Here is a 12,623-nt window from a genome sequence, read left to right as displayed (position 1 = left end):
TTGGTCAGCACTCAGTGTTTATTAACAGTATCTGTTGAGCACTGCAAACATGGCCACACCACAGCAGCTTTGCTTATTGTTTTTACAGGTGGCTCTGTAGCCAAGTGGTTAGGCTTTCCGGCCACAGTGAACATTGGCCCTCATTCCGAGTCGTTCGCTCTGTATTTTTCATCGCATCGCAATGAAAATCCGCTTAGTACGCATGCGCAATATTCGCACTGCGACTGCGCCAAGTAATTTAACAATGAAGATAGTATTTTTACTCACGGCTTTTTCATCGCTCCGGCGATCGTAATGTGATTGACAGGAAATGGGTGTTACTGGGCGGAAACACAGCGTTTTATGGGCGTGTGGTTGAAAACGCTACCGTTTTCCGGAAAAAACGCAGGAGTGGTTGGAGAAACGGGGGAGTGTCTGAGCGAACGCTGGGTGTGTTTGTGACGTCAAACCAGGAACGACAAGCACTGAACTGATCGCACAGGCAGAGTAAGGTTGAAGTTACTCAGAAACTGCAAAGTAGTTTGTAATCGCAATATTGCGATTACATCGGTCGCAATTTTAAGAAGCTAAGATACACTCCCAGTAGGCGTAGGCTTAGCGTGTGTAACTCTGCTAAATTCGCCTTGCGACCGATCAACTCGGAATGAGGGCCATTGTGTTTGCATGGACACTGGTTCAGATCCTGGTTTAACAGGTGTTTAAAAAAAAAAAAAAAAAAATACATGGTAGGACAACTTTTTTTTTTTAATGTTACTTCCTGGTTCTTTCTCGGAAGTTGCTGCCCTACAACACTTAGACTCTGGAGGAGCGGGGTGTTGTTAGGAGTTTAATTTATTAATTGTTTTTGTACAGCATGACTCTACAGGAAGATTCGCTATTGCTGGTAACCACATGCACGGTAATGCAGGTTTATACACACGTTACTTCCGTGGTGTACTTACTGGTTGGAGTACATGATCTCTTGCACTTACATGTGCAGCAGAGTACTGCAATGGAAGCATGCTGGGCCCATAACCCAGAGGTAGGCAGATTGAAACTATCCTCTGCTATATGCATTTATGCATAATCAAACAAGCAGCTTCGCTGCAAAGTCGGTCACACAGTGTGTCGGACAAATACGAATCTGGGCCAGTGGCGCAATGTATAACGCATCTGACTATGCATAACAAGATTGTAGGTTCGTCTCCTACCTGGCTCGTTTAAGTTGCCGTGATCGTATAGTGGTTAGTACTCTGCGTAAAGACTGCACAGACAGTTTCAGTTACATTGTTGCGGTCGATTTGCCGCCAGCCCTCATAGCACCAGGCCAGTACGTCAGGTTCTCAGCGAAGGCTGAACAATTTCCAATCAGAGACAATTGCATTTATTGGGTGTTTTACTACATATCGGAGTATACCCTACACAGCAGTAGGGCTGTTGCTTCGCCCTGCTTTGGTAAGGGTTTGAGGTAACAAGGCTGTAGTGGCAGGGCATTCCAGTTCAGGTTTGCCCTAAATAAAGACCACCTTACACTTCTTGCTGCCTACAGCTTCTTTGGACGTTGGCAGTTGGTTCTTGCGTTTTCAGCTTCGCTAGTAGCGCATAACGTCCACTTTGGCTACGTTCCTAACAGGCGGAGTCGGATTCCAAACGAGATAGATCGCAGACCAAGTGGGGAGGAAAATCTGATTTCCTACCATTGTCTATGCGAATTCCTGAATGATTCCGTCTCAACGACTTCAATTCCTAGGTATGATTCTCAATACGGTAAATCAAAGAATTTACATACCCGAACAGAAAGTACAGGTCATTCGTCATCTGGTACAATTAGTGCTCAAGCCACGCACAGTCTCTGTTCACTTGTGCATTCGCCTATTAGACAATGGTGGCGGCTTTCGAAGCGCTTCAGTTCGGAGGACTTCACTCACGTCCTTTTCAATTGGATGTGTTCGCACAGTGGTCGGGCTCGCATCTGCAGATTTACTGCAGAAGTGAGGTTGTCTCCAAGGGCCAGAGAGTCTCTACTCTGGTGGCTCAAAGTACAGAATCTAACCGCAGGGAAACTGTTCGGTGCCTGGAATTGGATAATTCTCACGGCGGACGCAAGTCTCAGAGGTTGGGGAGCTTTAGTTCAAAATTATCAGCTCCAGGGTCTCTGGGCGGATCACGAAAGATTGCTGTCTATAAATGTCCTGGAACTCCGGGCAATTTACAATGCGCTACGACAAGCAGTGCACAGGCTGCAGGCTCAGGCTGTTCAGGTGCAGTCAGACAATGCGACAGCAGTCGCATACATCAACAAACAAGGAGGAACGAAAAGCCGTATGGCAATGCGGGAGGTACAGATGTGTCCACGTGCATCTTTGCTGTGTCCCGTCATGTATGGCACGGTTTTGCATGCTATATACTCAGAGATTTAGTCATGTCTTGTGTTTTTTTTCTTAATTTGCTTCCTTAATATGTTACTTTATACATATTCTTTTATGGCAAACAAAAATTTTAAAATTCATCCACTCACTTCTCATGAAAAACAGTTTAGCTGTGTTTTGCATGTTGTGCCAAATTTGTAAAAAAAAAAAAAAAAAAAAGCAAAGATGTAAGTAGTCACATCTGTAGCTTGAATCCTCTATTGGGCCGAGTATCACCAAATGATATTGTCTGCAGTAGTCATTCCGGGAGTGGACAACTGGGAGGCGGATTATCTCAGCCGTCTGAATTTTCATCCAGGAGAATGGGCATTAAATCCAGAAGTATTTCACATGCTGGTCCAGAAGTGGAGTTACCCGCAGGTGGACTTGATGGCATCTCGCCACAATCATCAAACGCCCTAGGTCGTGTCCAGAACGAGAGATCCAAAGGCAGTGGCGGTGGATGCTCTCACAATCGCGTGGCCATACAGTCTCGGGTATCTATTTCCACCGTTTCCGCTGCTCCCTCTGTGGCTAAAACGGATCAAAGGAGAGTCCGTCACAGTTATACTAGTGGCGCCTCTTTGGCCTCGGAGAGCTTGGTTCTCGGATTTCCGCGGTCTACTCGCAGTCGGTCTTTGGCCGCTCCCACTACGTTCTGACCTGTTACAGCAGGGTCCGTTCCTTTTACCCGATTTAGCGCGGCCGCGTTTGACGGGGTGGCTGTTGAGACAGCCCTCTTAAGAAGAGAGGGCATTCCAGAATCGGGTATTCCAACCATGTTACGAGCTAGGAAGCCGGTTACGGCAGCTCATTATTACAGAATTTGGCGTGCCTAGGTTAGATAGAGGTCTGAGTTTATCCACACTAAAAGTGCGGATATCGGCGTTGTCCATTTATTTTCATAGTAGATTGGCCCTATTGCCGTCGGTTCACACCTTTTATGCAGGGTGTCCTCAGAGTTCAGCCTCCATTCACTCTACCTACTGCGCCATAAGACTTGAATCTGGTTTTTAGATTTCTTAGTCTTTTTATTATGAACCCTTACAACAAGTGGATATTAAATTTCTCACTTGGGAAAATAATGTTTCTTTTAGCCTTAGCGTCAGCAAGGCGTGTTTCAGATTGGGTGCTTTGTCGTGCAAACCACCGTATTTAGTGTTTCATGATGACAGAGCGGAATTCCGGGCGAATTCCGCTTTTCTACCAAAGGTAGTGTCATCTTTTCACATCAATAACCAATAGTAGTTCCTATGTTAACAGGAGACTCTGGTAGGTTGGATGTGGTACGCGCATTACGCATTTATGTATCCCGAACATCGACCGTTCGTAAGACGGATACGTTGTTTGCTCTCTATGATGCTGCCAAGATGGGTTGGCCAGCTTCTAGGCAGACCTTATCCAGTTGGATTAAAGTGACCATACGTCAGGCTTACCTTCATGCTAGGTTACAGCCGCCTACATCAATAACAGCTCATTCCACACGTGCTGTGGGAACATCATGGTCAGCGAGTCGTGGAGCTTCTACGACACAGCTTTGCCGGGCGGCTACATGGTCTTCGGTGCACACGTTTGTACGCCTCTACAAGTTTGATACGTTTGCGGCATCAGCATCTAGCTTTGGCCGCCTAGTGTTACAGGTGCCAAACAGCTCTCCCGCCCACGGGGGGGAAACTTTGGTACGTCCCAAGAGTACTCCAGTGACCCCTAGTGGATGAAAAAGAAAATAGGATTTTGGTACTTACCAGGTAAATCCTTTTCTTTGAATCCATAGGGGGCACTGGACGCCCATCCAGAGCAGTTTACCTGGTTTGGGGTAGGTTCAATAGATCTTATGGTAACACACTTTCACCGACTGGTTCAGATTAACAAGTTATGGTGTCAACTGGTTAGTTGTCAGTAATGTTGGGTCAACTTTATTGTTGTCCGTTAAGTTATATGTAATGCTCCATTGTCAACCTCTCTATCGCTCCTGTTCGGCTCAGTAAAAAACACTGAGGTACTCAGGGATTATGGTGGGGAGATATAGTTCCAAAATTAATTTATTCAGTGCCTACTTCCTGTGGAAGCCGTCCATATCCCCAAGAGTACTCCAGTGCCCCCTATGGATTCAAAGAAAAGGATTTACCTGGTAAGTACCAAAATCCTATTTTCTCTTACGTCCTAGAAGATGCTGGGGTACACATTAGTACCATGGGGTATAGACGGGTCCACCAGGAGCCATTGGCAGTTTAAGAGTGTGGGCTGGCTCCTCCTTCTATGCCCCTCCTACCAGACTCCGTTTAGAAAATGTGCTCGGAGGAGCTAGGGGAACTCTCCAGAGTTTCTTTAGTAAATTTTTTTTTTTTTACAGTTTATCATTTTACAGGGAGGCTACTGGCAACAGCCTCCCTGCTTCGTGGGACTAAGGGGGGGGGGGGAGTAGTGTACGCCCTGCGTAGTCTGAGCCACTATCTCCGCTGACAGGACACTGAGCTCTTGAGGGGATCGAACGTTCCCTGCCAGAGGGAATCGCTCACCCCGGCAGCATGCCGCCACCCTCTAACAGAGCCAGAAGATCAGTGGCGAGTTAGTCTCTGGCCCCCCTAGCAAGCGGGGAGCCGGTGTGAAGATGGCGTCAACAGGGTATGGAGCACAGTACTAACTGCACTCCGGGGCTCAGCTGCACATAGTGCGGCGCTGTGAGGGGCGCCCTGAGCCAGCGCCTACATCCTACACTAACCTCCAAGCCTGTCAGGGTCCCCGGATCGCTGCCAGCAAAATTCCTCAGGCCTGTATAATCTTCAGAAGAGTGGGAAAACGCTGCCATGTAAGGGGGCGGAGCTTCTCAGAACGGACCCAGCAGCTTCAGCGCCATTTTCCTGCCTGCAGAAGCGCTGTCAGTGAGAGCTGTTCCTCCAATTCAGCTCCAGCTATCTCTTACGGTACCTGGAGGTTGTAGATGGGGGGGGGGGGGGGGGGGAGGCTGTGTAAAGACTGTATAACTCTCCCTATACCTTGAAAGTGCTGTGTGTGGGTTGGCTCCAAACTCTGTGTCTCTCTTGCCATTCTTGGGGGTGAAACTCTGTCTGTCCTCCCCTTTGTGTGTGTGGAGTGTCTGTGGTCTCCATTAAGCTATGTCCAGGGGCTCTGTGTCATATGCTGCAGAGGATATGTCCTCTCAGGATGATCCCATTCCATGTAATCACGATTGCACTGTCTTCGCGCAGATACCGGCAAGGGAGCCTGAATGGTTATCCTCTATTAAAACTATGATTTCTCAGATTTCTACTAGGGTTGTACAGAAAATCTGCAACTCTGGTTTTACAGAACTCTATGGCAGTGTGTTCCCACAAATGTGCTCTTGCCCAGATTATGCAAGATGACACGGATACCGATTCTGACACGGCAGACGGTGAGGGGTATGTGCTGCGGTGGGCGGCATCTCTTGCTAAAGGAGTGCAGTTGATGATAGAGGCTATTAGAGATGTGTTGAATATTTCTGATACAACACCCGAGCAGGTTGAGGAGGCTTACTTCACTGACAATAAGAAAGCCTCACTAAGCTTCCCTGCGTCTAAAGAATTAAGTGCTATATTTGAGAAAGCATGGGAAAACCCAGAGAAAAAATTCCAGATCCCTAGGAGGGCTCTGGTTTCTTTCCCCTTCCCTGAGGAGGATAGGAAAAAATGGGAAAACCCACCCATAGTTGACGCGTCTGTATCCAGACTCTGCTAAAAGGTGGTTTTACCTGTTCCAGGATCTACCGCCTTAAAAGAGCCGGCTGATCGCAAAATTGACACTACGCTCAAATCCATATACATGGCTCAGGGGCGATACTAAGTCATACAATTGCCTGTGCATGGATTTCCAAAGCTATAGTAAAGTGGTCAGGCACGTTACTTGAGGATTTGGATACAATGGATAAAAGTTATGTTGAATTGTTTTTACATAACATTCTGGATTCTTGCGGATTTGTGGTGGAATCCATGATAGACCTGGTTTCATGGCTGCAGGATTTCTTCAATGTCTATCTCAGGTCGAAAGGGACTTTGGCTGCGCCAGTGGTCTGCCGACGCGGAATCCAGGAAAGGTGTGGTGACCCTACCCTACACAGGTTAGGCTTCCTTTGGGGAAGCATTAGATGTGTGGATTTCCACGGCTACTGCGGGTAAGTCTCCTTTTCTTACCTCAGCTGCACCTGCTACGAAGAAACCCTTTTCTTTAGCTGCATCTCAGTCCTTTCGGACTGCCAAAGCAAGAAAGGCCAAGCCGTGCAACACCTTCTTTAGAGGAGGTCAGCCAAAACCCAAGAAACCTGCTGCGGTAGGTTCCCAGGAACAGAAACCTACTTCGGGTACGCCATAGTCCTCAGCATGACGGTGGACCGTGCTTCCTGGAGGTGGGGCCTGTGGGTGCGAGACTCAGGCATTTCAGTCACGTCTGGGTGTCATCCGGCCTGGACCTCTGGGTGCAAGATATTGTGTCTCAGGGGTACAGGCTGGAATTTCAAGATCTCCCGCCTCACTGATTCTTCAAATAAGGCTTGCCAGCTTTGCTGGCAGACAGGGCTATCCTACAGGAAGCCATCCAGAAGTTGGTGGAGGCACAGGTTATTGTACCAGTTCCACCCCATATGCAAAACAAAGGTTACTATTCGAACCTTTTCGTGGTACCAAAACCGGATGGTTCGGTCAGGCCTATTCTGAACTTAAAATCGCTAAACCCCTTCCTGAGTGAGTTCAAGTTCAAAATGGAGTCTCTAAGGGCGGTGATATCAGGTCTGGAGGAGGGGGAATTCCTGTTATCCCTGGATATCAAGGATGCGTACCTCCACATTCCGATATGGCCGCCGCATCAAGCTTATCTCCGATTTGCACTGTTGGACTGTCATTTTCAATTCCAGGCCCTGCCATTCGGCCTCTCCACAGCACCGAGGGTATTCACCAAGGTGATGGCGGAAATGATGGTTCTCCTCTGCAGACAGGGGATGAACATAATTCCATATCTGGACGATCTGCTGATAAAGGCGTCGTCCAAGGAGAAGCTGTTACAGTCCATTGTTCTCATGACCCATCTACTCAGGGAACATGGGTGGTCATTCCGAGTTGATCGCTCGTTATTTTTTTTTCCGCAATGGAGCGATTAGTCGCTAATGCGCATGCGCAATGTCCGCAGTGCGACTGCGCCAAGTAAATTTGCTATTAAGTTAGGTATTTTACTCACGGCATTACAAGGTTTTTTCTTCGTTCTGGTGATCGTAGTGTGATTGACAGGAAGTGGGTGTTTCTGGGCGGAAACTGGCCGTTTTATGGGTGTGTGCGAAAAAACGCTGCAGTTTCTGGGAAAAACGCGGGAGCGTCTGAAGAAACGGGGGATTGTCTGGGTGAACGCTGGGTGTGTTTGTGACGTCAAACCAGGAATGAAACTGACTGAACTGATCGCAATGGCAGTCTCGAGCTACTCAGAAACTGCTAAGAACTGTCTATTTGCAAATCTGCTAATCTTTCGTTCGCAAATCTACTATGCTAAGATTCACTCCCAGTAGGCGGCGGTTTAGCGTGTGCAAAGCTGCTAAAAACAGCTTGCGAGCGAACAACTCGGAATGACCACCATGGTTGGATCCTGAAGCTTCCAAAATCACATTTGGAACTAACCAGGAGGCTATCCTTTCTGGGAATGATCCTCAACACGGAAGTGCAGAGGGTGTTTCTTCCAGAGGAAAAAGCGTTGGTGATACAAACAATGGTCCGGGATGTCCTGAAGCCAGCCCGGGTGTCGGTTCATCGGTGCATTTGCCTTCTGGGGAAGATGGTGGCCTCTTACGAGGCTCTGCAGTATGGGAGATTTCATGCTCGGTCCTTCTAACTGGATCTCCTGGACAAGTGGTCGGGATCTCATCTGCACATGCACCAGAGAATACGTCTGTCGCCAAAGGCCAGGATTTCACTCCTCTGGTGGCTACAATTGTCTCACCTTCTGGAGGACCGCAGGCTCGGGATTCAGGACTGGACTCTTCTAACCACGGATGCAAGTCTCCAGGGCTGGAGCGCAGTCACTCAAGGGGAAACCTTCCAAGAAAGGTGGTCAAGTATGGAAGCCGGCCTACTGATAAACTTTCTGGAACTAAGAGCCGTTTACAACTGTCTTCTCCAAGCGGCTCGTCTTCTGAGAAATCGGGCCATTCAAGTGCAGTTAGACAATGTAACGACAGTGGCTTACATAAACCGACAGGGCGGAACGAAGAGCAGAGCTGCAATGTCAGAGGTAACAAGAATCATCCTCTGGGCAGAAAAACACACGTTGGTGCTGAAAGCAGTCTTGATTCTGGAGTGGAGTGGACAACTGGGAAGCGGACTTCCTCAGCAGGCACGATCTCCATCCGGGGGAGTGGGGTCTCCATCCGGAGGTGTTCAAGGAGGTAACAGATCTTTGGGGTGTATTCCAAATAGACGTGATGGCCTCTCCTCTCAACAAGCCATAGTGACTCCGTGGGTGTTCCAGTCGGTGTACATGTTTCCACCACTCCCACTCATTCCAAGAGTGCTCAAACTCATACGGAGAACAAGGGTTCAAGCGATCCTCATTACCCCAGACTGGCCAAGAAGGTCTTGGTACGCGGATCTTCTGGATCTACTGCTAGAACAGCCGAGGCTTCTTCCTCTTCAAGAGAACCTGCTGCAACAGGGGCTGTTCGCCTATCAAGACTTACCACGGCTACATTTGACGGCATGGAGGTTGAACGCCTGATACTAGCTCGGAAGGGCATTCCGAATAAGGTTATTCCTACCCTGATACAGGCTAGGAAAGGAGTAACGTCTAAACATTACCATCGTATTTGGAAAAAATATGTATCTTGGTGTTAGTCCAAGAAGTTTCCTACGGTGGAGTTTTAACTTGGACGATTTCTCCTCTTCCTGCAAGCAGGTGTGGATATGGGCCTGAGATTAGAATCCGTAAAGGTCCAGATTTCGTCTCTTTCCATTTTCTTCCAGAAACAGTTGGCAGCCCTCCCTGAGGTTCAGACTTTTTTGAAGGGAGTTCTGCACATCCAACCTCCCTTTGTACCGCTTACGGCGCCCTGGGATCTTAACGTGGTGTTGCACTTCCTCCTGTCGGACTGGTTTGAGCCTCTACAGGAGGTTGAGGTCAAGTTTCTCACGTGGAAGGCTGTCACTTTGTTGGCCTTAGCTTCTGCTAGACTTGTTACGGAGTTGGGGGCTTTGTCATGTAAAAGCCCATACTTTATCTTCCATGAAGATAGAGCTGAGCTCCAGAAACGTCAGCAGTTTCTTCCGAAGGTTGTGTCGGCATTTCATATCAACCAACCTATTGTGGTGTCAGATGCGACTGACTCCTCAATCTCTTCAAAGTCCTTAGATGTTTTAAGGGCTCTAAAAATCTATGTGAGGACTGCTCCTCACAGAAACTCAGACTCTGTTTGTCCTGTATGATCCCAAGAAAATTGGGTGTCCTGCTTCTAAGCAGACGATCTCTTGCTGGATCAGGTTCACTATCAAGCATGCGTCCTACGTCTGTCAAGGCCCACTCTACTCGTTAGGTGGGTTCTTCCTGGGCTGCTGCCCGGGGTGTTTCGGCTTTACAGCTTTGCCGAGCGGCTGCTTGGTCAGGGTCGCAAAGTCCTACAAGTTCGATACTTTGGCCTCTGAGGACCTGAAGTTTCATCAATCTGTTCTGCAGGAGCCTCCGCGCTCTCCCTCCCGTTCTGGGAGCTTTGGTACATCCCCATGGTACTAATGTGGACCCCATCATCCTCTAGGACGTAAGAGAAAATAGGATTTTAATTACCTACCGGTAAATCCTTTTCTCGTAGTCCGTAGAGGATGCTGGGCGCTAGCCCAGCGCTTCGTTTTCCTGCAGTGGTTATCTGGTTTAGTACAACTTTGGTTTTTAGTTAAGTACTGCATTGTTACTTGGTAAGTAATGTTTCAGCGGTTGCTGAGTGTCAAGCTAGTTAGCTTGTGTTGCCTTGTATGTGTGAGCTGGTATGAATCTCGCCACTATCTGTGCATAATCCTTCTCTCGAAGATGTCCATCTCTTCGGGCACAGTTTCTAGACTGAGTCTGGTAGGAGGGGCATAGAGGGAGGAGCCAGCCCACACTCTCAAACTCTTAAAGTGCCAATGGCTCTTGGTGGACCCATCTATACCTCATGGTACCAATGTGGAACCCAGCATCTTCTACGGACTACGAGAAAAGGATTTACCAGTAGGTAATTAAAATCCTATTGTTACCATTATACATTAGATGCACTGCCCTGGATATTTAGTAATTTAATTTCTTTAGTGCTAACGGTCCAGGTTTTAAAGAGATACGTGGCTCAGCACAGATGTTTACTGACTGAGGTACTAATTAAGTCAACTGTGGCCAAGCATGGGTATACTAAAAACCTGGACCGTTAAGTACCTTGAGGAGCGCATTTTGGAACCTCTGCATTCCAACCGCAAAAAATATGAAAAAGATGCGGGTGCATGTGCAGCACCTGTCTTACGCATGCGCCCGCATTTTCTGTGGGGGGGGGCGCAGAAATGCTATCGCCTATGCCTGTCAATCAGGCAGAGGCAGTCATGGGGCGGGGGGACGACAACGCGCTGTTTCCAGGGCGGAGACGGAATGTTGTGGGGGCAGCGACAGAGAAATGGGGGCGGCGACGGGGAAACGGTGGGCATGATGGGGGCGCAATCACTGCGGCTGCGTGACTTCACATGCAGCCGCCGCGATCAAAAAGATGGCGGCGGGCCTCTTGCGGATGCAGCAAACCTGCATCGGCAGGAGGCATCCCTAATTTCTGCAATGAAGCAGAAATTGCGATGCGATCGCGATTTCTGCTTCATCAAGGGGGATAGGCGGCGGGCCGCATGCTGGGTGGCCTCACCCTGCGATGGGCCGCCCCAACATGCGATCAGAAGGATTGCAATTCTGCTAATTAGCAGAATTTGTAATCCTTAATGAATTCGGCCCATAGAGCGTACTGCATAGTGTGCACCCACCATAAGAGATTGTAAAGACGGTAGGGAATTCCCGCAGGCTTTAACAAGTTACTACGCTCAGCCAAAGAAATTGTTTACAGTTTTTTTTCATAACCTTTTAAATTGTGTCTTTAATAGGAGGTATTTTTATCAAATGGAAGAGTACTCTATATTAAAAATGTTTTTCTTATTTATTTTTTAGTAGAATGGAGTCTGCTGATGATTTTGAACATTTACAAAACCACATGAACATTTTTTCCTTGATTATTTGCAGATTATTATGTAACGTCATATGGGCAACCATAATGGTATCTCTGCCTGTGTAATACATGTATAAATATAGCAAAACTGTTCATTAGGATGTGTAATTATGGCAGTAATGTATATTTTATATGCTTTCCTTTACAGGGACAAACTCTCGGATCATAAGCGGGTTTGGTGAGGACATTCAAGAGCTGGTGCTTCTCTCAGATTCAGTGTTTCTAGATGCCAGAAGAAATGTCATTGATGGCAATGTGCTGTTTGAACATATGGAATGTGTTCTAAAGAACAAGATACAATTCTTAGAGATCTGTAAACTGAGTAAGTCAGTTGATTTAAACCAGACTTATGTGTGCTCTGCTTGTCTCGGTTTCAGCTTAATAACCCCTTTCTAAGTACTACCCCATTATTTTTTAGAAAATGAAAAAGGAGAGAACGTCTCATTGGCTGAGATAAATAAAGTGCTCGTATGGAGGCAAAATGAGTTGTACACTTTAAAGAACGAGCGCGAGTGGGTGGACAGTCTTCTTAAAATGATCCAAAAAATCGATGTAAAAGGTAATGCATAGTTATCAATTCACCTTTATTCTTTTATCCCTTTGTGTTTATTGGTTATTGCTTCTAACAGAGACCAGTGACTTAAAAAGGGTCAGTAGCCCTTTTCTGTGCTCCCAGAAGGGCATGTTGTATTACACTGACCTTTCTTCTTTACAACAGTGACTCCATCTGATAATATATTGCTGTGAGCAGGGGTGTATGATGTGTTTATCCACTTCAAGCTATGGTTTAGACTCTGCTGTAATACGCATTCTTGGTTGAACATTATTTCAGCGTTAAATACTGGCACTATACTATACACTATATTACTTTATATAGAGCCAGCATATTAATTAGCCCTTTAAAATTGGCATACTTGGAGGGATATGTGCTTCCCCTGTTATACTGAACATTTGCCATTACTACCCTGAATCCACTAAATTGGGTAGTATACTGTAGCCCAGTCTTT

The 12,623-nt window shown here is 47.2% G+C and overlaps 1 protein-coding gene across 7 annotated transcripts in view; it reads left to right on the top strand.

Moving 5' to 3' along the window:
* RNF213 (ring finger protein 213) overlaps window positions 1-12,623 on the top strand; it is a 680,515-nt gene that overhangs the window by 299,147 nt on the left and 368,745 nt on the right. For all 7 annotated transcript variants that reach the window (XM_063928518.1, XM_063928521.1, XM_063928520.1 and 4 more), the window contains 2 exons: window positions 11,765-11,938; window positions 12,035-12,175. In XM_063928518.1, coding sequence (XP_063784588.1) covers window positions 11,765-11,938; window positions 12,035-12,175 — 315 coding nt within the window. The remainder of the gene's footprint in view (window positions 1-11,764; window positions 11,939-12,034; window positions 12,176-12,623) is intronic.

This window comes from Pseudophryne corroboree, chromosome 6 (genome assembly GCF_028390025.1).
Source record: "Pseudophryne corroboree isolate aPseCor3 chromosome 6, aPseCor3.hap2, whole genome shotgun sequence".
In the NCBI taxonomy this organism is placed as follows: Eukaryota; Metazoa; Chordata; class Amphibia; order Anura; family Myobatrachidae; genus Pseudophryne; species Pseudophryne corroboree.
The sequence above is the reverse complement of the archived record's forward strand: the minus strand, read 5'-3'. Positions and strand labels throughout refer to the sequence as shown.